Genomic DNA, 25,403 nt, shown 5'->3' on the forward strand with positions numbered 1-25,403 from the left:
CAATAAGTTGCTTTATTACATTAATTATTTTACAGTTTACTATACCTCAGGTACCGCAAGTACATAAGTTCTCGAGCTCGTTTTTTACGTTACGTTTACGTTACCATCACCAGGCTGCTCCATGTACACGAGAAAGCCATTCATGACCGCCGGTGTACAAAGGACGGGTTTATTATGCACAATTGTTACGCTCTCCTGCAGCGTAGAAAATAAAAATCTCATACGCATCGGAGTATAACGTAAAAATGTCACACATCGTAGGAATATCCTTCTCTCCCACAATGGCATGGAAGCATTGACGGTTGAAGGAAGTATCACCAGTGAACACAGAGGACCTCTCATTACACGTCAATAAGAACGCATTCTGATAGAAGTCATTGTACGTAGTTGCTTAAACAGTAGTTTTTTGCTATGAACAGAAATGAGTAACAGTGTTAAGTTAGGTTTTCCATCCTTCACCTTGCGATAGAACTTTGAGCACTGTCGACTGTTCCTGACAGACGATCAATATCAATTTTCGTTTGGCCTAGACTTGAGACCTTTGGTCATGGTGGATGCTATATCGTTCGTGTTCCTGCCACGAGTTTCAGGTAAATACGTCCTGAAATGATGTACACATTTAGGTTAAGGTCTCCAAGCTCCCGTCAAAGAGGAATTTTAAATTGAATTTTACCTGGAGAAGAGAGCAAGGAGTAAGACGATGCCACTGAAGAGCAAGAAGGCGTAGGGGCCTACGAAGTTCTGCAAGGAAGGGAACGTCATGCCAACCAGAAAGTTTCCACCCCAGTTGAAGACACTTCCAAGAGACGTAGCGATTGGTCTTGGACCAATGTCGAACAGCTCCGATCCAATGAAGTAAGGTATCGGACCAAGTCCAATTCCGTATAATAAGACGTAAATCAATACTGTTGCTATACACAGCCACGGCATAAATGGTGTGGAATTCTGGAAGAACAATTATTAATAAAATACACTGTGCATAGCCTCAAGATGCAGTCCTCTATACCGTTATCTCTGGCTGCAGGTTTTTACTTACTATAAGAACTATCGAAGTACACAGTACCACGAGGCAAGCTGAGCTCGTGTAGCAGCTTGTCAGGAAGAGAGTTCTCCTGCCGAAGACCGACATCAGGGGCACTGCGACTAGAGCCATTCCGATGTTTACAACACCGGTTCCTAAGGTAGCATACTGAGCCCCAGCGATGTCCAGACCAGCATTTTTAAATATAGAACTAGAGTAGTAGAAGACGGCATTTATGCCACTGAGTTGCTGGCCAAATTGTAGCGCACAGACCAGGATCAGGGGCAACTTCAAAGTGGGATCCCTTGTTACCCGTTGAATAGTCCAGGGGTCTACGGCAGCCTCGATGAGAGACTCTTCCCGGAGGAGAGCTACTTCACTCCGAAGGAGCACTGTCTCCATGTTCCGCAAGCGACTTAATTCTGAGAAGAAGAAATCACGGTCAAGTTAATATTTTTTACATATGTGAAGGAGGTTAGGAAGTGATCACAAGCACCAACCTTTAAGAGCTTTTGTCTCTTGCTTCTTGACTACGTAAAGGTATTTGGGGCTTTCTGGCAGAAAAAATGTCACCAGTAAAGCGAAAATGCAGATAGGAGCAAAAGAGGCCAACATGATATGCCAAGATTTTTCAGTGCCCAGTACCGTACCCAGACTAGTGATCTGTCCCAATGACACTCCGCAGCAGATTCCTAACTGGCAAAGTACTCCTACAGCTCCTCGCTGTTTTAAAGGAGCAACTTCCGTAAGGTAGACTGGAAGCAGGCTTGTAGCAAAGCCTCCAGAAAATCCTATGAAGTTAAAAAAAAAAATATAGAAAGTACTTTTCTACCAACAGCGCAGAAGATAATTTGATCAGTCATGCATTGAAGCGTACCTACGAATAATCTGCCCACTAAAAGCAGCTCCACTGAATTTAAGCTTCGCACCACTAGAAAGCATATTGCTCCGATAATAGCCAAAATATTTCCAATTCCCAGGGCCCCTCTTCTGCCGAGTCTGTCAGCTATCCAGCTAGCAACCAGCGATCCTGTCACTCCTCCAATAAGAAATATTGACACTATCATCGACCAAACCACATTGAGTTCCTCTTTGGTCAGGTGGACATTGTATCGCTGTTCGAAGCTTTGGTTGCAGAAGTCCTGCATCAACTGTCAATGAAAAAATTCACTTGTATCGATGACACTTTATACCATTATGATCTAGAACACGTAGATTTCAGGGAAAAAGGAAATACCAACGTGTGCAGGGTTATTCATAACTCCTATATTGAATCCAGCAGGCAAGGCCGATCCCAGACAACACGTTGCCCCTGCCAGGAGCAGCATCGGAGTCCATCCTGCAGAGTTCTCGTGCTCTTCGTTGTTGGTTTCCTAAAAAATGTCAAGAATTTTTTATATCATCGCCATAAGTGTTGGATAATTCTGTGCATAATATTGCAAAGGCATTAAACTGATGTTATGGAAGCAGATTGATCGGAGGAAGACCGTACCACTGCAAAAAATTAAGCTTCTTGGGCAGTCCATAGCACGCACACTAGTGTGGTACCATTTATTTGTGGATACGGAAAACCCTCAGGACAAATGATGGAATGAAAGTGTAAAAACCTGCACTTCATAGGCACATCTGCAAACTATTCTCACGATAATCTATGCATTATTATGGTTTGTAGTTTCCTTCACAACTACGGAGAGGTTTCATGCGTAATCTAATCCTGTTCTTTGCATGTAGTTAAAAAAAAAAATTGGACAAGTAAATATAAACGAGGTGGCAGTTAAATTAATAGGAATTTACTAAGATTAGGGTAAATCAGTAAGAGTCATTGGTCACCCAACTACAAAGCAAGACAAATTCAATTAAATAAATTGGGGTTAAATGGCACGACCCCCGATGATTACTCCATCTTTGTGTCCCTGCATACATTCACTCCAGTTAAGATTAACTCGTTTTCTACCATGTAGAAAGAGGTACATGGAGAAAAAAATTCATTGAATGGGATATGCTTTAAAGAACTACCAACCCTAGAACTAAACCGAAGCTCTGCACCAAAAATCAGCTGATACCGAGTAGTGACCGGAGACCGTATTGGCCCACAAGTTTTAACCTTTGATACGGCGTTGTGCACGCTTTAGGTGCATGCACATTCACTCGACTTTGCCAATTGGTCGATTGCATTTAATTTGCGCGCAATTCGTTGAGGGGAGTCAGAGCCAACCGAGCCGAGACAGGCAATAAGGACAAACTATCGTTTGTAGGGAGTCATGGATGACCGTTCCAGCGAGTCGGACTTACGATCTTCCTCCGTCCACTGGGCAGCGTAGCAACCCTCGATACCTCGAGGCACAGCGCTGACACATCGGTATCTGCAATAACATTGCACCGCGATTAGTAAAGACAAGGAGCGAAGAAGACTCCAGGCCTCGGAGAGGAGCCTCCGAAGCTCAGAGGCATTTCCCACCTGTAACCATGCTCTGCCTGACTCGTCGGAAGACCTCTCTGAGACCTTGCCGAGTTCTCCGCAGCTCCCGGGGAGGTAACTCCTCGGAGTGACGCGTGAAAACTGACTCCTGCGCCCTTTTCACGCGTCAGCGAGCGGCTCCGTCGAGACCGAGTATTTCATAATCGCGATAACTCGGCCCGCTGATCTCGGAGCCGCGATAGCTCGGATGGCCAGCCCGGGCCTTTTTTCGCCCGTTTTTTTAGGTTACTCACTCTCCAAGCAGAGCGCAACGCCCAGGTTCAAGGTCCAGATAAATCCGCCCACTGGAGCGGGAATTTCAAGAAACAATTGCTGTCACTCATTTCGGTTATTTCGGGCTTCCGAGATACTTACGAGAGTTTTCTCCTTCGAAGGGAATTATCAGGACTCGTCGTTATTTATCAAGAATCTTCATCGAACTTTTGACAAATAAGGTTAGGATGCCGACTCGGGAAGGTCTGCCCACACTTGTCACGCACATCGAGAGTGACAGGACTGAACGAGAAAGAGCGATGGCGGCGAGTACGCGCGCGAGAGAGAGAAGGCACGGCCCAGGTGAACGCACCGTGGGATATATCTAGATGAGAAAATCGCGCGAGTGACGTGCGTCAACATGGGCCGCGTGGGCATGAGTAACGAAGTTGCGGAGATGACCAGCCGATGACATCGATCGACCTCGACTATCGAGGTGTTGTCATTATCGAATCGCTCGATCGCGTCGCACGCGCTGCAGTCGACTGTCCCTATCGATACCGTATTTTTAATCGACCTAATAAAATTTGAATGGAATAAAATTTACTCTTTACTTACAATATACGTGTAAACGAAAAGTAAGCGTGCAATGGATCCTAAAATTTCCGCTACGATGCTGTAATAGGTTAAAATCGGAACAAATAATCCCCGACTCTCGTTTAACCAGGTGCTCGTCGGTCAACACATCACAGGACGCGTATTATCTCTCGAGGAATTCAAGAAGATATCGCGGCTTAAAAATCCGCGATATCGAATTTCAAATGTCAATAATCCAACAATTCCCTGAAAATTGTTCCAGCAAATTATTTAAACAAACTTACTATTTTTAACTGGCAGTCCCGCTTCATCGCTTCTTCTCCCCCAGCCGCTTAAAGAGGAAACGCTCGAGTCTTTTGCCTCGTGAATTTGGAAAAAGTCAGCTGGCGCGACGTATGCAAAATAGGACAAAGAAGAGTGTAAAGTACACCCGTGTTCACCGCTTAGGAGACCTCTCGGTTCGACGAGAGCCAACCGACTGGCGTTTAATTTTTTTCCCCAATACGTCTAACTTATATCCGACCTATAATCCGATAAGCTTACCTAAATCGCTGTCCATGTTCTCACAGGTAGAAGCCGAGTTCCTCGGGAAAACCTCTGAAGAATGATCGCACCGTACCTCGCGTACTATTTACCAAACGTGTTGACCTTAACTGCAGGAGAAGCGCGTAGCACTCGTTATTGCGTGAATCAGCGTACATGTATTATCCACTCGGTCGTTTGCATTAACATACGAGAGAGACGAGGTCGATTTCCGTCGATCGCGTTTGCCGGAAATATTGACCCGGTCGCTCTAAGTAGTATAACACCAGTAATGATATCGCATAACGTTATTAATATTCCGCCTCGCTCTAGTATCTAGAGCACTAGGTTCCGTACTTTTCTAAGCAACTCGCGCTTAAGTTCGGTCGATGCAAATGCCGAGTCGACGTCTATTTCGCAGATACGTGTAACGAGTATATAAGGGAAGGAATCCGCGAGGAACTTGGGCGACCTTTGTGGTGGATTTACGTAGAAAGTTGAGCAATAACCGCTAGCGGAAATGTATCCAGAGGCCTGGCACCGATAGATAAACTACCTCTTTGTGGGCTTCCACAAGGCCCCGATTCATGAAAAAATCAACGCTCATTATTTCTCTTAAACCCCCTAAAGTCGTTCAAGTTATTTTAATAATTCCCAGATTCCGGCCGAATCTGAGGGAACCTTTCATGCGAAGGAAAGGCCGAGGGCGAAAGTAAAAACAGCAGTCCATTGTTGAGTACAAAACGCGATATGAAGTACATCGTAGGATATGTCAATGGAGTTTCCACTTAATCGAGTCTTCTCGGGCGACACGATCGCGAAACCGTATTTCCCCCCCCCAGTGATCGATGTCACCCGGAAGAATTTCGCGCGTTTTACAAGTGAAAACGCCCACGCTTATAACAAATTACGTTTTAGGTGCAGTCTTTAGCCAGGACCTCTCTGCCTTGGAGTCGCTCGCTGAGAGTCCTTAATAAAGGATACCTCCCGCACTGGCAGAGGTTCTTGAAGTCGTCCAAATCCAGAGCCCAGACCATTCCTCCTCCGAGGTTCAGATCAATGATCAAGTTCGCCTGAGGAAAGAGAAGAAACCTTGAATAATTCCTCCGAACGATCTCCCTCTACAAGCTCGACCGAAACGTCTCTTCATCTCCCTCTACAACGTGGAAGAGTCCGAATTACAAAACGCGTTCGTATAAATCCGTCGTCACCGGCTCTCCCCACGAAATAGGGAGATATTACATTGTTTACCGACTATTGAAATGTTGTAACGTTATCGACGCGCGATCTGAGAACCACGTTACGCTGCAATCAAGACCGACCGATAACGCGACACGGCGCCATGACGTTTGTCGACGTCATATTAGGACGCGGAGGAGGACCGATAACGAAACGTATTTTTCCCCTCGTCTCGGCAGATCTATCGTTCCCCGGAGTGTAATTACCGTGGCATTAAACGGTAATTAATTGCATATCCTCGTTACGACACTTAGGAGAACTCCTCGAGTAGCTCCGTTATCTAACGAACGTCAAGTCTAGATGCGTCCGCTCAAAGATAACGACCATTGTTAATTGTTGGAGCATGCACCTTCTCGATTACGTTGGTCACGTCGTCGTAGCTGACCCATTGATCCCCTTTATACGCGTATGGTCCGACCCGCTTCTCAGGGTCCTTCGTCACGCTCCAGCCTTCGTTCTTGACGTTCTCGCATATCTGTAATCGGCATTTATCAATATGTTAGAGCACCACTAATGTACATTGCACGTCACGCGAACAATGGGTTGTTTAAAGGACAATCCATGAAATGAGATAATTAAAAGCAAACCGTACTTCGTAAAAGGCGAGAAATCCAGCCGCCCTGGTGAACCGGCCAGCTCTTCCCGGACCGGAAGCGGGAGCCTTGATGTTCCTGGATCCGCCATCGGCCAGCGTGAAGCTCTGCCCGTAAAAAGGAATGCCCATGACCAGGGTCTCCGGGGGAGCCCCCTTCTCGATCCAATACCGCATGGAGAAGTTCGCGTTGAAGTGGTCGAACTCATCGCCAGGGTAGTAATACAGAGGAGCCACGTGGCCGGTCCTGCGTTCCATGTGGCCGTGGAAGTCGTAGGTCATCACCGCGATCCAGTCCAGGTGTCTGGCAAGACTGGGGACGTCGTACCCAAGGTCGATGACTCTCTTGCTAGGAGACACGGCAGCCGAGAGAAGGAGACCCCACGGCTGGAAGGCTTCCTTCAGGTCCTTCACCAGGGAGGCGAAAGACTCCTTATCGGAGGCCGGTCCCTTCCGGCAGTCCATCTTCGTCATAGATGTACAATAATTAGTAATTAACTCCTCAATTATACCCGCGACAATGAGACCAAGTGCAGTACCTGCCAGCACACCGGGTACTCCCAGTCCAGGTCCAAGCCGTCGAAGTCGTGCTTCTTGACGAATCTCAGGGCACGAGCGACGAACCTCTTCCTGGCCGCGGGATCGTTCACCAGCCGACTGTACTTATCTCCGGCAGAGTCGTGCCACCCTCCCAGGCCGATGGACACCTTGACGCCCTTGCTCTTGAGAGCGGTGACCCTGCCGTAGAAGTCCTTGCCGATGTCCGCCCAAACGTTATGGCTCTTCATGGTCAGCTCCTCCGCGTCCAGGACGGCGAAGCCGTACACGACGTGAGTGCACCGGGAGGATGCGATATCCTCCGGGAAGAACTGTCCATCGCCGGGTCGGTACCAGGCCCAGTTCGTGAAGTAGCAGACCAGTTTCCTGCTCTTCGGGATCGCCGAGACCTCCTCGAGTATCTCCCGGTGCTGCTGTATCGCCGCGAGGTTCAAAGGATTCTCGGCTGCCGCCTGGAAAATACAGATTATATTTTTCCGTACCCGAGGACACCTGAAACTCCACCTTGAGAGGGTTCCTCACTTGCTGCTGCCGCTTCCTGCACTTGGAGTTCTCGGGCCAGTCGCACCGATCGTCGTTCCAGTAGAGCCCACTGGGACAAGAGTGGACGGACACCTGGCCGAAGTTGCAGAGGATGTACTTCGAGCAATCCGTTTTATGGGGAACGAACATTCGACCCTCGCAGTCCATCGAGAAATCGAGAGGAGGTCCTGCCTCGACCTCGACGGAGTCCTCGGTCGTCGAGATCGCGGAAGGTTCGGAGGTCTGCTGAGTCGGGTAGGTTGGGTACGTCGTGGTGAGAACCTCTTCAACTTCCGCAGTTGCCTGAGTAGTCGCCGGGGAGGACGTCGGGTACGACGGCGTTTCGACAGGAGAGTCTGGAGTACATTAAATGGTTTCCATGTTCAAATTAGGATGTACGGTAAATCTTAATAATTATCGGGGAATTTTTAATACAGGTAGAGTACCTGAAATCGGGCACACCGGGCCGTCTGGGTAGTTCCTGAGGACCCTGTTCATCGTCTTCAGCAAGGGGCTGCTCTCGCAGCCGCATCGGTTCTTGAAGTCGTCCAGGTCTAGAGCCCAGACCATGCCGCCACCCAGACCGAGGTCCTTGATGAACTGAGCCTTGCGCTTCGTCTGCTCGGCGTCGTCGAAGCTGACCCACTGGTCGCCCTTGTAGGCGTAAGGTCCCATTCTTCTCTCGGGGTCCTGGACTACGGTCCAGCCCTGCGTCAAAGTCCTCTCGCAGATCTGCAGGTAGATGCATTTAAATACCGGCTCCTGGGTAACTGGAGGTCCTTGAAAAAAATTATAATAGACAATATAAGGCGGTTCAACCTCGTAGTAGGAAAGGAACCCTCTGGCTCTGGTGGACTCGCCAGCTTCGCCTCCCCCGTAGGTCGGCGAGTTCAGCCCGGTTTCGCTCCTTTCGGCCAAACTGAAGGACTGCCCGTAAAGCGGAGCACCCATGACCAGCTTCTTCGGCGAGGCTCCTTGCTCCAGCCAGTAGTGAATGGAGAAGTTCTGCAAGGTATTTCGTGCCCTCCGTTTAATAATTGGAGCCTCCGAATTAAATTGTAAAAACAATTGGCAGGAACGTACGGCGTTGAAGGTGGGCTCCCAGTCTCCAGGGAACTCGTAGAGCGGAGCGACGTGACCGGTTTTCTTGTCCCACTGTCCATGGAAATCGTAGGTCATCACCGCTATCCAGTCCAGGTATTCGGACAAAAGAGCGACGTCGTAGCCGGCATCGATGACCCTCTTGCTGGGGGAGACGGCGGACGAGAGGAGGAGACCTCTGGGTCTGAATTCCGCGCTCAGCTCCTTCACCAGCATGCCGAAACTCTCCTTGTCCGAGGCGGGCCCCTTTTCGCAGTCCACCTGGAAGAGGGGCAGGTAAAAACCGAGTCGGCCAGATCTACCCGGACGTCTAAAAAATTCAGGAAATGCCCAATTCACCTGCCAGCAGACCGGATACTCCCAGTCCAGGTCGAGACCTTGGAACCCGTACTTCTGGATGAACTGCAGCACCTGAGTGACGAATCTCCTCCTGGCTTCGGGCGAGTTGACCAACCTGCTGTACTTGTCACCTGCCGAGTCGTTCCACCCTCCGATCGCCAGCGACACCTTCACGCCCTTGGCCTTGAGCGCGACCACCCTTTCGTAGAACTCTGCGGGAAAGACTTGGATAAATTAAGACCGACGTTTAAGGGTGCCGGAGATGAGGAAGAAGAAGCGACCCCTACTGTTGTCGATGTCGGCCCAGGGATCGTGGCTCTTGATGGTCAGTCCGGTAACGTCCAGCACGGCGAACCCGTAGACCACGTGGGTGCAGAGGTCGGGGTCGATGTCTTCGGGGAGATACCTCCCCCCATTCTGCCGGTACCAGGCCCAGTTCGTGAAGTAGCAGACGACCTTAAAGCCGACGTCATCCTCCGGGGGAATCGACGGTTCCGCTTCTTGAAGAGGAGCCATCGTCTCGCCCGGCCTCGTAGAGACCTTCCACTCAAGTTCCTGGCCCACGGCCGGCGGCTCGATGGCTGCGGAAGGAAGCGACTTGTACTCTTCGACACGTCGAGAAAAGAGCGAGATAGTTGGACCTACTTACGTCTATCGTGGCGATTGGGGGGGTCGGCGAGGACCTGGACGAGAGTTCTCATCAGGGGATGAGGCCCCTCCCCGCACCTGTCGCGGAAGTCGTCCAGGTCCAGGGCCCAGACCATGCCGCCTCCGAGACCCATGTCTCGCACGTATTGAGCCTTCTGTCTGATCATGTCGGAGTCGTCGAAGCTGACCCACTGATTCCCCTTGAAGGCGTACGGTCCCATCCTGCGCTGAGGGTCCTGGACGACCTTCCACCCGCGGTTCAGGATGCGCTCGCAGATCTCATAGTAGGCCAGGAACCCGGCAGCCCTGGTGAACTCGCCGGCGTTCCCGGCACTGGCCGGAGCTCCGAGACCCGTCCCCGCCTTGGGATCGTGGACGGAGAAGGACTGCCCATAAAGCGGCATGCCTGAAAAAAAAAAAAAAAAATTCACTTGACATCTCGCGCTTCATCGAGTAAAAAAAATATAAATACTCTTCCCTCACCCATGACGATGTTCCTGGGCGGAGCGCCCTTGGAGATCCAGTAGTTGATGGAGTAGTTCGCGTTGAAGTAGTAGAACTCGTCTTCGGGGTGGTAGTAGAGCGGCGCCACGTGGCCTGTCTTCTTGTCCCACTGTCCGTGGAAGTCGTAGGTCATCACGGAGATCCAGTCGAGGTACTTGGCGAGGGCGGGCACGTCGTAGCCGGCGTCGATCACCCTTTTGCTCGGAGAGACCGCCGAGGAGAGGAGGAGTCCTCTGGGTCGGAAGACCTCGTGGAGTTCTTTGAGAAGAGCGGCGAATCCCTCTTTATCGGAGGCGGGGCCCTTGCCGCAGTCGACCTGCCAGCACACCGGGTACTCCCAGTCCAGGTCGAGTCCTTCGAACCCGAACTTCTCGAGGAACTGGACGACGTTCTCGACGAACCTCTTCCTGGCACTGGGACTGTTCACCAGTCTGCTATATTTGTCGCCCGCCGAGTCGTTCCAGCCTCCTAGGGCCAGGATAACCCTGAGGCCCCTCTTCTTGTACGCCACGACGCGGTCGTAGAACCTGTTGTCGTAGTCCGCCCAGGAGTCGTGGGCCTTAATGGTGAGCTCGGAGTAATCCAGCACCGCAAATCCATAAATAATATGCGTGCAGAGGGTGTGGTCGATATTTTCCGGAAGGTACCTGCCAACGCCCTTGCGGTACCAGGCCCAGTTGGTGAAGTAGCAGACTACCTTGAAGTGCCCGGAGAGAGGAGAGACCTTGGCGGGGTCTATCTCGGGTTTCGGCAGAGGTTTCTGGGTGGTGACCTCGTTCCAAGGGTCCAGGGTGGAGGTTGGCCGTGGAGTCCGGGTGCTCGACGCGGGTCTCTGCGTGGTGACCTCGCTCCACGGAGCGGAAGTCGTGGAGGTCGAACCCGGAGACTCGGGGCTCGCAATCGAGACCTCGTCCCAGGGATCTGGGTTTCCTGGAACCTCGTTCCCACCCCCTCCACACTTCGCCCTGGAGGGCCAGTCGCAGATGCGGTTCTCTTTGTCGAAGTGCAGACCAGGAGCGCATTGGAACTCGTGCGGCTTCCCCCAGAGACAAGCCTGGTAGCGACCGCAGTCGCCCGGGACCTCGGAGTAGCTTCCCGAGGTGCACTCCTCCACTTTGTCGCGGATAGAGAGCGAAGTGCCCCGGGTGGGTCGGGGGCCCTCCTTGCAGGGGTTCTCGTGAGCCCAGTCGCAGATGTTCCGCTCGCGCACCCAGTTGAGGCCTGGTCCGCACTCACGGGCCACCAGGTCGCCGTTCACGCAGACGAGAAAGGTGGTGCAGGATTCTGGGAGAGAATAGTACGTCCCGTGCTCGCAAGAAGATTCCGAGGAGCTCAGATCCTGCTCCGGTTGCGGTCTAGGGGGTGGCCTGTACGTCGTCGGAGGACGTTCCCAGGACGCCGGGGAGGAGTTCTCTGAAACAGGATTTGTTTTTTAAAGTACGCTCTTCACGGTACTCGTCCTCTTTTTGAGATCGACCGATTCTCTCACCTATTTGGCGTCGACAGTTCGCAGCGGAGGGCCAGTCGCAGATACCTCGAGAAGCGTCCCAGTGCAGCCCTGGGGCACACTGCTCCTTCTTCAGCTCGCCCAGGACGCAACGGTAGTAGTTGGCGCAGTTGGTGGGGTCCGCCTGGTACTGGCCCAGGTGACAAGGGGCCCCTGGCTGGGGGCCGCCAGGTGAAGGAGAGGTTTCCCAGTCGGAGGGTGGTCTTCGTGTCGTCGTCGTCCACGGCCACTTCGTGGTCCACGAAGAAGTGGTTCCACTGGTGGTGGTGGTCCTCAAGGTAGTACTCGTAGATGGGTGGACGTGCTCCGTCGTATGAACCGGGTGAACGTGATCGGGTTTTCCAGGAGGATGGACATGATCCGGCGTTTTCGTGGGTCTCTCCGTCCACGTAGGCCACGTGGTGGACACCGTAGTGCTGGAAGAACCTCCCAAAGGAGAAGTGGGCCTAGGTACCCCGTCGTTCGCGTCGCTGTGCGTCGTCAATGTTGGAGGCGACGGCGTGGCCGGTTCCTCCGGCCTCTGGCAATCTCCTCCCGAGGGAAGACGACTCAGCAGGCGTCCCAGACCCCGATTCAGGCTTCTCAACAATGGGAACGACTCCAGGCAGCACCGGTTGGTGAAGTCGTCCAGATCGACGGTCCATGCGGCGGCGCCGCCGTACCCATTCCTCAGAATAAACTCGGCCTTCTTCAGCATGCTTTTGGGGTCTTCGAAGCCGACCCACTGGTCCCCGTGATGGGCGCTGGGCCCGGGACCGGGCTGCCACTGGTGTTTCTGAATCCTGTCGCAGATTTCGTAGTAAGCCAGCATGCCGGGTTGCTTGGTGAACTCCCCAGGGATACCAGGGCCAGCTGCCGGGTCGCCTATCTCGGCTCTCGCAGGGTCGGAGAGTCGATACGCCTGTCCATACATCGGCACCCTGGTGATCAGTTTACCTCTCTCCGCCCCCAACTGCACCAGGTACTCCATGGTGAAGTTGACGTTGTAGAATGGATTCCTGTCGGAGGTGGTAGCGTAGAGAGGCGACAGGTGCCCCGTGGTCGGCTCCCAGGCCCCGTGGTAGTCGTAGGTCATGACCGAGAGGAAGTCGGCGGCCTCCGAGAGCCGGCGCACGTCGTAGGCGGCATCGATCACCTCCTTGTAGCCCGACAACGCGACCGCCAGGATCAACTTTGGCTCCTGCTCGACGAACTCGTTCTTCAGCTCTTGGATAAACCTGGCGAAGTTGGCCTTGTCGCTCGAGGGTCCCTTCCTGCAGTCGCTCTGCCAGCACCGCGGGTAGTTCCACTCGACCGAGAGCCCGTCGAAGTTGTGCCTCCTCAGGAAACCGATGGTCGCCGCGATGAACTTCCTACGCGAGCTCGCGCTGCCGACCAACCTGGAGTACTTGTCACCCGAGCTGTCCGTCCAGCCTCCCAGGGCGAGCAACACCCTCGGGCCCCGGATGTTGCTCACTCGCTGGTAGAGATCTGAAAAGAGGATCGTCAAGCCAGGGTGCACGTTCGCGTTCACCTTGAATTTTATTTTTTTGGACCCCTGCACTCACTGTTCTCGATGTCCGCCCACGGATCGAAGCTCTGCATTAGCAAGGTCTCCGGGTTCAACCCGGAGAACGCGTAGACCACGTCGGTGCAGAGCCTGGGGTCCAGATGCTCGGGTACGAATTTTCCCTCCCCCTTCCTGTACAGGCTCCAGGACGTCAGGTAGCACACCAGCCGAGGGCCGCTCGTCTGCAGCTCCAGGTGCTCGGGATGAGGCTTTACCATCACCAGGGAGGTATCGTTCCCGCTGGGAGTGCGCGCGGCGTGCCCGGGTTTGCAGATCTCCGGGTCGGCCTTTACGCACCGGCCTCGACTCACCTTGAAGAACCTCCCTAGGCCGCAGTTCCCAAAGTAGAGTTTCCCTGATCGGACAGACTAGGTCAGTTTTTATTTTCCGTTGGATAGGACTTGGTATACCAATGGCTCTGGTCGCACCTTTTTCGCAGGAGATGAATCCCGAGCAGTTGTCAGGGTCGGCGAAGCGACCCTCCCCTTTGCACTTCCCGGGGGAAGAGTCGTAGATGCCCAGGGCCTTCGTCGCTGCGTTCAGAATTGGCCAGGGTTTGCCACATAAACCCTGGATTAAAATTTTAAAAAATTTAGATCGAGATCTTTAAGAGTTGCTCGAGGCGTTAGAGGGGTCAGGGTTTACCTGGAAGTCGTCCAGGTCCAGGCTAAACAGGGAGACACCGCCTAGGCCCGCTGACCTGAGGTAGGCCATTTTGATCCTGATCAGAAGAGGATCGTCGTAGCCGATCCATTGGTCCCCCAGCAATAAATACATTCCTTCGTCGTCTCTTCCCAAGAGCCAGAGACTCTCGGACATCTCGCAGATCTGGAAGAAGGAAGTAGAGAGAGGTCTCGGGATGCAAAAAATTAAAGTCGAATCGGAGGTGGGGTCTTACCTCGAAGTAGGCGAGGGCACCCCTGCGCTTCGTGTAGGGACCCTCCAAGCCGGGGCCGGAAGTGGGAGAACCGGCTCGCGTGGCGTTGCCGAACTTCAGGGTGTAGCTCCTGCCGAAGAGAGGCACGCCCAAAATTAATTTCCTGGCCTCCACCCCCGCGTCGGTCCACTTCTTGACGAGGTCGGAAACGAAATCAAGGGGAGCGGGATGAAGAGCCAGGTTCTCATTTCCGGATCTCCAGGCCCTGAGGAGCAGGAGGTCCGCCATGGAGGCGACTTCGGGATCGACGGAGTCCTCGGGTCTGATAGCCACGGTGACGAGGTATCCCTTCTGGGCCAGGGGTTCGTAAATGTCCCCGAGGAGAGTCTTCAACATCGAGGTCGAGGCGCCCTCCCAGTCGATCTCCACCCCGTCGAAGTCGTGTCTCTTCAGGAAGTCCAGCGTCGAGGCGAGGAACCTGCGCCGGCAGTCCGGGCACTGGACGAGTTCCCTGAAGAGCCTTCCCCTATCCGGAGATCCGATGGAGATCATCACTCGCAGGGCAGGGTCCTTCTGTCGAAGCCCCACGGCTGCCTTGTAGCCTCCTAAAACGTTGTCATCGTCAGTATCCTCTTCGAGTTCTTACCTTAGTAGAAATATTTTGAAATTCGACAGGACCTCTGACCAAGTCATACTCCGAGTCCCTGGGCTCCACCGTCAGGTCGTGTGGATCTGCAAGATAGAGATCGGGTACTTCATCCTCGGGGGACTACTCGATTGTCCAAATTAAGCAACGCAAGAGTCAACGTACCTAGAGTCGCCGCGCTGTATATCAGGTGAGAGCACCTATGAGAGGGGACACCTTGAGGCTGAAGAGAGAACGGTTCGGTTCTGTACGTCGCTCCTGCTTCCAGGTGACAAATCACGTTGGGAGGCTCCTGTTTCCTGCGAACGGCGGGTGCCGCGAGCTGCTCCATCCAGATGGAATCGAAATCCAGGCCGTCGAAGGTCGGCGCCACCCTGTACTCCACCGCATCGCGAAGAGGCACCCTGCTCTTGCCGCTGAAACCACATCTACGTCAGCAGGTCCTGGCAAGGACGTCCACTCCGCGTCGCATCCTATCGATCACCCGATTGAAAAATCGCGAGAAAATTGGACCCCTCTTCAAAAGCAGAAAAATCCACGAGGGATCGATCCGTTAATTTCTGCGGGTAATTCCCGAGGTGCGCGGCTCGTTACTTTCATTCATATGCTAAACCTCGCGTGCAGTTATCCCGCTCGGCAGGGCTCCGCAGAGGTTCGGTAAATCCAACCTTTCTGGTAGGTCTCCAGCGACTTCTCGGAGAAGCCGGTTCTGCTCGTCGACATCCGGGGGGGCCTCGACGGCATCTCTGAGAGGCAGTCTCATGGAGAAGGGCGCACCCTGGTCCGGGACTTCTGGCAGCCTCTCGACGGAGTCCCTGCTGAAGGTAGGCAGGTGGGCTCCCCCGGAGATCCATCCTCTGCGCAATTCGAGGGCCGACGTCAGCGACAAAGCCAAAGCGGCCGCGAGCGGCCACCGCATGGCTGTAACCACGAAGAGGAAGATGAAGAGCGCGAAGAAGTCGAGTGGAAAAATTCTCCCCTCGCGGCCTCCGAATCGGCGGTTTCAGGGAAACCAGTAATTAATATTCATCGGGAACGGCGTCGTCCGGTCACGTATGCGCGGATGGAAACAAAGGCGACGAGGAGCGGAGTCCCCTTTTACTCGTCGCAGGTATCTCGAAAAAACACCCTTTTATCGAGTTTATCGGCCACCGCAGAAATTTCTGCGGTTTTTGTTTTGCCAAGAAGACCCCAAGGTGATCCTATAATCGCCGAGTTTATTAATAGTCCCGGTGACGGGTCGATTTGCATAAACGCTCGGCGCGGTCCGTTCCCCGAAACGGCGCCAAATAATTTCGATATCGGCAATCCAACGTCGAGGAACCCTCCCTGCTACCCTGCGCTCCATTCGCGGTCGACGGAAGGTACCGACAAGAATGATAACAAGGTCTAGACCGCCGACATTCCGACCTCGAACGGGACCTCCGCGCATACGAGATATGAATATCGAAAAATGAGGACGAGGGCTCTTTGAAATTATCTAGCCGGTGTAAGATTAATTGACGTCGACCGCAAATGACATATTAATTTACCACCTATCCGGTGCAATTATTCGCGGTATCGCTGGTACCCTAAACCGATCCGTGGTATTTTTTTTTCGCAGGACCAATACCGGGGAAATCAGCGGAGACCGACCTCGGCGTCACTCGCGAGTCGCGCTTCTTCCACGAGGAATCGACAGGACCGACAGGATCGACAGGATCGAGAGGACGAGTATGATAAACACTCGCTGTTAGCACAGCATTCCGAGGATCGACGACGGACCCGACCTCGCGGGAGGGCGCACCACGAATGCGGTGCACCCACCTACCGGGGGCCTATTTATACCCTCCCGGGCCCCGGCGAGCCCCCCTCCCACGGGCCCCGCGAGGCCCATCCTTCCCCCGCCTACCAAAAAATTCACGGATTAAAATTTCATTGGAAATTCATTTTCCACATATTTTCTACGCATTTTCCTTATTTTCCTTCGACGCTAAAGAGGACCGCCTTAACCCTCTCGGCCCTTCGAGCGTCCGACGAGAATGCCCGAGTTAACAATGCAGATTTTAAAGCGCGCCATTATCGGAGCCGAGGGGCCCGAAGGTAATTTCTAACGAGCGGGACCGGTCTGCGTTTACCTCGAGAACGCAAAAGCGAAGACGAGACGAGAAGTAAGGTGGACGCGTCAGTGAACGACCGCTCGAGACTCCCCTGTTTACGGAACCTCCGAGCGAGCCGAGGAGATGACAAGAAATCTCTGCCCGCCCCTCCTCGACGTCTCTCCGCCGTGCTCCGTACTAGAAATAAGAGCGACATGTAGAAATATCGATGTACGTTAATCATAGTACGGTGGGCGAAAAAATTAGTCATTAATACGCGCTTTTAACGGATCGGTTTGCACTTCGCATCGCACTTCGCATCGGGACGGCAGGTGCACGCCTGCCGAAGAGCCTTCCATGCCGAGGTCGTCGGCAGGGTGTACCCTGAAGCGCGACAAAGTCGGAATGCCTAATGGACTAGTAATAAAGGTCCTTCGACGTCGGCACGCGACTTGCAAATTGTATTTTCCTATAAATAAGACGCGCCGACCTCTCCTCGCTGACGCGCCTTCGACATCACGCGGAAGAGGAGCTTCCTCGAAGGATAATTTAATTAACGACCGAGGAAAAAGGAGGAGAGGATACTCGGAGGTACTATCGTGGCCCATCGAGCCTGGAATTATTGCGCAAATATTAAAAAGAAAGTCCAAACAGCGGGACGAAGATGAAAAAATCTAAACCGTGGCATGGGAACCGTCAAAATCTAAATTAATATGTATTAGAATTTAAGAGGCGGGAATTAATCTAGTCGACTCGAGGATCCTGCAAATCCGCTAACAGGTTTGCCTCGACGTGACGTATCGCGAGTGCCTCGGCTCCTTTTTCTCGATAAACTAGATCGCACCGTACAATAAACTATTTGCTAGGTACTTCAACGGGGATTACTCTTTTTCCCAGAACTTGGAGGCCGGGCCATTTAAACGAGCGCCTCGATAACGAGCGGCCGACTGAAAAGTGCGAATCTGTGTTCCCGGGAGCGAAAAGTTAAGAGTTAAGAGCAATAGAGGAGAAGAGCTCGTAGCCGAGCGAGTCGTAATGCTCGAGCACTCCAGGACAGATCTGGTTTCTGGCTGCCTCGTTAATTTGGAATACACAGATTATTGGCCGATAAAGTGACAATGATCGAGCGGCCGCTATTAGTTTTATCATCGCCTCGATTAAATCCCATTTCGTCGCCTTTTCCTCGGTACTCCTATCCGCGATGTTCCTAACATATTCCAGGAAAACGCCCATTGTCGAGGGGCCACGGTTTCCGGAGGCACGTCACCGTTAAAAGGAAAAGAAGGAATGAATTCTTGAAACGCGTATCGAGCGTTTCATTCGGACCCGCCATGCCAAATTCACAAGGATTTTTTTAGGCGTGCAGCCGACGAAGGTCCGCGCGCGATCTCGTTTGAAATATGCGAAATGAATATTTAAGCAGTTTCTAAGCCGCCCGCGGACGGATCTGGTTCCCGGCACCTAATTGCTTCGGAATATTCAGACGAGTGACCGGCAATGTGTCATCGATCGACCGATAGATACTCCGGTACCGGGATCGTCGTCCCGGTCGTTGACGCGAAGGAATCGCCGCGACAAAAACGCGAAAAAGAAGCGAAGCAACGTCACGGGAACGCGGTCGCGCCGTACAAGGAGTCATTATACGATAAAAATGAATAATTAATACATAATCGCCGAGTAGGTGACCGATTCTCGCGGCGGCGTCCGCGAGGCGAAGAAGAGACGCGCCGCCATCTTGGATCCGCGGGAAGAGACGCCAACTCGAGGAGGAGCGGCGATTCCTCTGCGATGAAAGCCGATTAAAGCCGAGCCGGAATTAACGAAAAGAAATGAAAAGTCGGCCGGCATTTCGGCCGCTCCCTTCTCGCCGGGTGATCCTCGAAAAAGGAAGAGAGCGGAAGGACAGGGGATCCTCTTCTTGGGCGTCCCAGGTGGGACGGGCTAATAAGAAGACTCGATTTATATCGCGGGTCACTAACCACGGCCCGAGAAACCAGCCGGAGCAGCCTTGAACCGGACTTAGAGCTCGAAACTCCTCGGGGAGCAGCGGAATATGACAACGGACCGAACGAGTCAGTGAACCCTATCGGCGATTCGCCCGAATCGCCACTCTTCGAGTAGTCTCTTGGCCTTTTAGGAGCGAGATAAGATTTTCGAGACTCCTTCGATCCTCCTACCGTTCCTCTCGTATGCGAGGAAGGACAAGAGCGAAGGAAGAACCGATACCGTCGCTGGTTCTTTCCAGGGCTCCTCGTGGTACCCTCCAGGGTCGAGTTTTATCCGCAGGCTCCTCTTCGGGGTGATGCGGGGATCCGAGGGCCCTTGTCGTCGCCTTAAACTCTTTCTCCTTTTTTTCAAAGTCCTCGAATCTCGTCAGAACCTTCCCCCGTCGAGGGTCATCTCGCTCTCCAGGATCAGGTTTTCGGCTCTCGAACGCTCCTGCCACCTGAAACGTTCGCAAGGTGAGATCGAGCTGGATCGCGATTGCAAATCCGCTCAAAGGAAATAATTCATCTACTCGACGGGAAGCCCTGAAGATTCTCGTTGCGTGTCTTCAGGGCCTCGAGGTTTATTCGCTCACGAGATAATTCTAATTTTATTACCGTACTTCCGGTTGGGCGAAATCCGACTGTAATGAAGACTGACTGTACTCGCGGTTCCCATCAAGATTTCTTCACGTTCGACTTAAATGCCAGAAATCCTGAATTGTGGCCGATCGACTCTTCAATTTTTTTTTTTTTTTTTTAATGAATCTCCATTGTATGAAATTTAAATAATTCTCCTTTTTTTCTGGCTAAATGGTTCCTCGATCCAGAGAAGTTTCCACGCGGTGGGTTCCCCTACCTGGATGGGACACCTGTCCGTTTCAGACTCCTCTCCGCTGGACCGAATCTCCTGCGCGGCTGTCTTGCACAGATCCTGCAAGATTCTCCCCCGGGTATAAAAGAATTAAGCGGTTGCATATCGCCGCAGATACCTCCGGAAGGATTCCAAGACGCGAAACTTGTCGGCCACTCCGAGGAAGCTCCCCAGGGTGTCTCTCAGCCGATCAACTGATCGCCGTTCGCAGCTCTTCAAGGTACGTACCGCTGGCTCGCTCCTTTGCAATTTTTCTTCTACGTCGATTTCGCAAATTGAGCGTTGCCTCGATTTTTACTGCCATAAATTGTACGTTCCGGTAGTATCCGGTTCGTCGTCATTTTTAATATTTTTCCGTGCGTTTGTATTACTTCCACAAGCCTCTTCTTCAAGGTTCGTCTTCCAGTACCGCAGCAAGGATGTGTCCAACTTTCTTGTACTTCATCGTGGTCGCCGTCCTGGGTGTCCTGGGCCAGTCCTACGAGTCCCTCGACGACGTGCAGAAGAACATCATGTCGAATCCCCCGTACGGTCGAGGCCTGGTAAGATCTGGGAAACAAACTTGAAGAGTGTATTTCTCGCGGAGAAAAAAAAAAAAAGAAAGACAATGAAAACAAGATAAATCAGTCGTCCCTTTCCCTCAGGACAGCGAGCTGCAGCTGGCGAGGATGCTGCTGGTGCCGCACCGCCTCTGCCACGTGAAGAGGAACTCCGAGCTGATCAACTCCTTGCTGGGCTTGCCGAGGAACATGAAGAACGCCGGGAAATGAGTCCTCCTCCCTGTGCAGAGGTCCTCGTCGGTGTCTTCGGGAATAAGGATTTCTTCGACTGACGAGCGACGCGCGAATTGGCCAAGCTTGCAAACCCTCTTCAACATGTCGACATGTGTATAAACGTTTAGCCCCATTCCATAAAGAACCGTAGACCGACCTGATCTCGTTCTTCCACACCTCTCCGAATTTATTTACATTGCCGAAGAGACTATACTCTAAAACAGAGCGAGCGCCGTTATCTTATCCTAGAAATAATCGATCCTGCAAACATGAAAAACGTCTTAAAAAAGGGGGCTCGTCCTAGACCCGACTCTTCGGGTAGCCGATAGGCAGTGTCCTTCCGGCGCGGATAATTAATTATAATTAATTCCTGAATCGAATACGCGTCTTCAGGTTCCTCGCCGTGGCCGGAGTAAATTACTAGCCGCTCTCTGCTCTCGATTCGCATATTTCATGGTCGCAGTTCAGAACCTCAGGTGGAAGCCACCGCCCATGGGTGGCTGGCGTCCACCTCCTGTGACGCCCATATGGAACCCGGAGAACCTGAGCTCGGCGTCGTCGGCATCTCCGAGCTGCTTGTACTCCTTTCCACCACTGGGCGGTTTCGGGGATGCGTTCGCAGTGCGAATGCCCAGCTCCGACTTGGCCGGCCAGGTCGGGAACATCTCCGGGTCGATGGGTAAAGGGGTCTCCGTAAAGTAGCCGTGCTTCAGAGCATCCTCGGCCGTGATCCTCTGGTGCGGATCGTAGGTAAGGAACCTGAAAAATGGGAGTCGTGAGGTGCTACATAAAAAAACGAGCCAATCAAATTTATTCGCTTCTTTCCCCATAGGTGAGAACGTATTAACAAAGTTTCCGGAAGCGGGACCTACTTGTTGAGCAGCTCGATGCCCAGGTCGGACAAGGAGAGGCTGAAGCGCTGCCTCAGGTTGTTCACCGGGTAGTGGGTGAATCCGACCTTCTGCACCATCGGCAGCTGGCTGTATCCCGGCCAGATGCGGTCGCTCGGAGTGCCCAGCTCCTTGAAGATGCGGTTCAGCTGGTCGATCTCGGAGTCCCCGGGGAACAGGGCCTGCATTCTGAGCAGCTCGGCGAAGATGCAGCTGGAAGACGAGAACGGGGTTATTCCGGGTCAAGGATGGTCGAAGAGTCCGGTGGCTTACCCGACAGACCACATGTCGATGGGAGTGCTGTAGTCCCGACCCCTAAGGAGCAGCTCCGGAGCCCGGTACCAGAGGGTGACGACGATCGAGGTGTACTGTCGCAGAGGAGAGCCGTATTCCCTGGCGAGGCCGAAATCTCCCACCTTCAGGATGCCTCGGTGATTCAGGAGGAGATTCGAGGTCTTCAGGTCCCGGTGCAGGATCCAATTGTCGTGGAGATGCGACACCGCCCTGAGCAGTTGCTGCATCAGGCACTTGACCTCGCCCGGGATGAAAACCTGCTTCTTCTGCTTCATCGTTTCCATCAGCGACTTCAGGTCGTGCTCGACGTATTCCATCACAATGAATATCTTGTCCATGTTGCTGCCGACGACGATCTCGCGGACGGTTACTATGTTCGGGTGCTGCGCCTTCAGGAGGGTGTTGATTTCTCTCAAGCTGGTGATCGGAAAGCCGTCCTTCTCCTTCTCCATTTTCAGCCTCTTCAGAGCAACTATTTCGTCGGTGCGTTTGTCCCTGGCCCTGTACACCACTCCGAAGGTGCCCTCGTCGATGCGATTCAGGCACTGGAATTCTTCGACACTGCGACAACCTGTGCAGGAAATTATTAATTAGTTGTCGATGGACTGAAGGTAAAAGTATGCGAGAATGCGAACTACATCCTGAGGATGTAATTTGCGATAGAAATATTTCCACGTAGGAGATTGGCTTAGCGATGGCCTTACCTTGAATCGCTGGCAGGTACGGTGGCAGTTCGGGTTCCTCTTCTTCTTCCACTACGGGTTTCTTCTCTTCAGCAGGAGGTTCCTTTGGAGCTGCACCGTTAGAATCCACGTGGCCAGGGGAGTCTCCATCGGAGTGGTCAGACTTTGCCAGACGATCGACCGACAGTGGACTGGGATTGTTGTAGTCGGAGCCATCATTAGAGTCCTCGTTGCTGCCTTTGTTCGATTCGTTGGATTCGTCCTCTTCATCGCTGGTCGTCTCCGAGGACTCCGAGGACTGTCTGTCCGACGATCTCTCTCGATTGCTCTGCTGCTCCTCCGACGAATGTCTGGAACTTTGAGGTTAAGTAATTAATTATTAATTCGATACATTAATAAGCCCTGGCAGAATTGGAATTTTTCAACTTACTTAGAGTGTACTCCCTCGGATTGAACAGGACTGGGGCTTTCATCCGAGAGTTCCACTACCGAAGGGTCTGGATCGGGATCCGGAGATTTTGGCCTTTTCTCGCCTCTCTTCATTCTTCTAGCCTCGAGCTCCAACCTGGACACTTCCTTTCTTCTGGCCATCTCTCTGTCGGCTTCTAATAGCCTGGAATACAGTGAGCTTACTCTAAGAATACTATAAGTTTTTTCATTACAAATAATTATGAGAATAAAATTGAACAATTACATACCTTTCTTTTCTGAGCTCCTGTTCGCTGAGCTCCTTAACCTCTTTCGATTCGATCGGCACCTCGCTGACTTCCTCCTCCTCTGGATCTTCTACATTGACGACATCCATGGCTTCTCTCAACTGTTTCTCCCTGTGTTCCCTCTCCCTATCTACCTTTTCCCGGTCTCTATCTCGTGTTCTCTCGTGTTTATGAGATCTCTTGTGTCTCTTCTCCCGCTCTGGTCTCTCTATCAATTCAGGATCCACATACTGCTCTTCCATCACTCGCACGTGCCTGCGTTCTTCCACTCTAACCTCTCGACGATCCCGCGTATCGTCCACCAAAGTTCTGATCTCTCTGCGCTCTCTAACCTCTTCCATTCTCATTTCTCGACGGTCTCTGGTCTCTCTAACCTCACGAGTCTCTTCGACGCGCAGTTCTCTTCTAGATTCTCCTTTATATTCCCGAGGGTCTTCTCTTCTCTCCCGACGCTTATCGAGCAATCTGAAATTCATATCAAATAATTGCAAGTGAAAATATGAGTGATAGCAAGAAAATACAGACTGTTTGTTTCACCATGATGTACTTACCTTTCCCTCAAATCTTCCAAAACTCGATCTCCGGTCGTTCTTTCCTTTCGCTCGTGTCTAGACGATTCTCTCTCTCTACCGTGAGCTTCGATCCGCTCTATCCTATCCCGCTCTCTCTTGGAGCCTTCTGGGCGCTCGACCCTTTCCATGCCCTCAACTCCGTGCCTTCGATGCCTATGCTTATCTCTGTGCCTTTCCTCGCGTTCGTGATGACGAGACTTTCGTTCCTTCTCTTCTCTGCGATCTCGACGTTCCACGTGCTTGTCTCTTCTCCTTGTTGTAATGGTCTTGTGATGTCGAACCATTGCCTGAGGAGGCTTGATGTCCAGCGAATCCGCGGTATCTCCGCCTTCCTCTTCCGAGAAACTGCCACCATAAAAAGAAATATTTAAACGATATATCGGAAATTATATTTTTTCAGTTATGCGATATAAACGAAAATAGAAAAATACACAGATTAAGTCATTTATAACGTTGAGGATACGTTAGACCTAACCTCTAAAGTTGTAATCTTCGTAACTACATACCTGTAGTCTTCCATATCTTTCGATGGACTTTTCTTGATTTCTCCGTCTTCACTTTGATTATCCCCGTCCATTTCAATGTCAGCCATCATTTGCAATACAACTTTGAAAATAAATTTCCGTCAACGTTGTCACTATGAAAATTTCACTTGCTCCGAAATTAGCGCGACTGTCCTTCTTTACCGACTGGGAAGTTGCGGTTCTTCGTAGTTCCACCTTCTGGGAAAAAAGGTAGAGAGCCAAGAAAAAAATTTGTTACGCCATCTAGAGTTATCCGCAGTATAGTAGATACATTAAATTACGATATCGACAGTTTTTCCTTTGCCGACTGAAAGGTTACCGTGTTAAACAATTTACTCACTCGGGATCAAAGCAGAGGGCCAGGGATTCGAGCGCATCCTTTTGCAGGTTCCAAAGATCCGTCGAGGATGGTATACGTGAATACGACCTGCCTTGACGATGATTATTCACTCAAGGCGGCATCCCTCAAATAAGCGAACGAAAGATGGAAGGAAAACTCGAGGGGCGATGAATGGGATCCTCGTCCTTTCCTTCGACGGACCGACAGGTGCTGTAAAACGCTCCAGCAACGTCAAACAATAAACATTGATTAACCCAAGAATTTTTATAGCCCTGCTAACCACTGCTGGGCCAGCTACCATATAAACGCACCCTCGCCTTTTTCCTCCACCTCGCCGAGCACCGACTTCGACATCACGGCTGCGTGTTCCTCCTCTTCGAGAACGTCGATCGCCAGAAATCCCCGCAATTTTTGCAGGCCACCCTACCAAAAAGACGGGCATCTTAATCTAACAATTTATTATTAATATTAATCTAAGAAACCGCACGAAAAAAAAAATGTCGAAGTTTCCTCGACTCTTTGGGAACTCCTTAAACGCGCCAACAAACGCGCACTAAGAGTTACAAACTGTACCGCAGCGCGCGCGATTTTTAATAACGCCATAATTTTGAGTAAAGGCCATAAATCCGAGGCGGTCCTTCGTTTTCGTGTTTCCTCTATCTCCTAGTTGCGCAAATAACGAGGCCCGTAAAAGGAGTCCTCGAAAATGGACCCGCTCGTAAACCGACGGTCTTCCTCAAACATTCGAGATGGCTCGGCCGCGGAAGTTGCACTTTGTTGA

The 25,403-nt window shown here is 52.1% G+C and overlaps 4 protein-coding genes across 14 annotated transcripts; 1 reads left to right on the forward strand and 3 right to left on the reverse strand.

Moving 5' to 3' along the window:
- Positions 1-2: 2 nt before the first annotated feature.
- Positions 3-4,932, reverse strand: LOC105700807 (solute carrier family 2, facilitated glucose transporter member 3). Of its 6 annotated transcripts, none has more exons than XM_012426985.2 (9): positions 3,855-4,547; positions 3,480-3,784; positions 3,314-3,384; positions 2,263-2,394; positions 1,899-2,172; positions 1,522-1,812; positions 1,037-1,443; positions 674-945; positions 3-601 (listed from the first exon to the last, which is right to left on the reverse strand). In XM_012426985.2, the coding sequence occupies exons 2-9, from the start codon at positions 3,487-3,489 to the stop codon at positions 511-513; spliced, it is 1,548 nt and encodes a 515-aa protein (XP_012282408.1). In that variant the 5' UTR covers positions 3,490-3,784; positions 3,855-4,547; the 3' UTR covers positions 3-510. The 6 variants fall into 6 exon arrangements, with proteins under 6 accessions (XP_012282408.1, XP_023290074.1, XP_012282410.1 ...); XM_023434306.1 differs by having other exon boundaries at positions 3,042-3,384; positions 3,855-4,546; XM_012426987.2 differs by having other exon boundaries at positions 2,514-3,384; positions 3,855-4,546.
- Positions 4,860-19,692, reverse strand: LOC105700808 (probable chitinase 10). Of its 5 annotated transcripts, XM_023434305.1 has the most exons (23): positions 19,575-19,692; positions 19,198-19,417; positions 15,562-15,814; positions 15,059-15,309; positions 14,926-14,979; positions 14,269-14,852; positions 14,016-14,198; positions 13,799-13,940; positions 13,369-13,725; positions 11,804-13,291; positions 10,294-11,727; positions 9,812-10,216; positions 9,450-9,743; positions 9,163-9,374; positions 8,806-9,084; positions 8,542-8,727; positions 8,169-8,454; positions 7,723-8,078; positions 7,182-7,652; positions 6,643-7,107; positions 6,400-6,525; positions 5,723-5,884; positions 4,860-4,942 (listed from the first exon to the last, which is right to left on the reverse strand). In XM_023434305.1, exons 3-22 carry the CDS (start codon positions 15,810-15,812, stop codon positions 5,726-5,728), a joined length of 7,983 nt encoding a protein of 2,660 aa, XP_023290073.1. In that variant the 5' UTR covers positions 15,813-15,814; positions 19,198-19,417; positions 19,575-19,692; the 3' UTR covers positions 4,860-4,942; positions 5,723-5,725. The 5 variants fall into 5 exon arrangements, with proteins under 5 accessions (XP_023290073.1, XP_023290069.1, XP_023290070.1 ...); XM_023434301.1 differs by lacking the exon at positions 4,860-4,942 and having other exon boundaries at positions 5,125-5,884; XM_023434302.1 differs by lacking the exon at positions 4,860-4,942 and having other exon boundaries at positions 5,125-5,884; positions 19,198-19,615.
- Positions 19,693-19,756: 64 nt separating this feature from the next.
- Positions 19,757-20,689, forward strand: LOC105700820 (pigment-dispersing hormone peptides-like). The gene is made up of 2 exons (XM_012427009.1): positions 19,757-20,372; positions 20,475-20,689. The coding sequence occupies exons 1-2, from the start codon at positions 20,250-20,252 to the stop codon at positions 20,598-20,600; spliced, it is 249 nt and encodes an 82-aa protein (XP_012282432.1). The 5' UTR covers positions 19,757-20,249; the 3' UTR covers positions 20,601-20,689.
- A 75-nt stretch (positions 20,690-20,764) lies between these two features.
- LOC105700810 (cyclin-dependent kinase 11B) lies at positions 20,765-24,437 on the reverse strand. Of its 2 annotated transcripts, none has more exons than XM_012426996.1 (8): positions 24,265-24,437; positions 23,738-24,103; positions 23,169-23,651; positions 22,901-23,083; positions 22,492-22,826; positions 21,767-22,358; positions 21,476-21,706; positions 20,765-21,362 (listed from the first exon to the last, which is right to left on the reverse strand). In XM_012426996.1, exons 1-8 carry the CDS (start codon positions 24,351-24,353, stop codon positions 21,068-21,070), a joined length of 2,574 nt encoding a protein of 857 aa, XP_012282419.1. In that variant the 5' UTR covers positions 24,354-24,437; the 3' UTR covers positions 20,765-21,067. The 2 variants fall into 2 exon arrangements, with proteins under 2 accessions (XP_012282419.1, XP_012282418.1); XM_012426995.1 differs by having other exon boundaries at positions 22,901-23,098.
- Positions 24,438-25,403: the final 966 nt, after the last annotated feature.

The sequence above is a fragment of the Orussus abietinus genome, unplaced genomic scaffold (genome assembly GCF_000612105.2).
Source record: "Orussus abietinus isolate OABI.00-Male unplaced genomic scaffold, Oabi_2.0 scaffold9, whole genome shotgun sequence".
Taxonomy (NCBI): Eukaryota; Metazoa; Arthropoda; class Insecta; order Hymenoptera; family Orussidae; genus Orussus; species Orussus abietinus.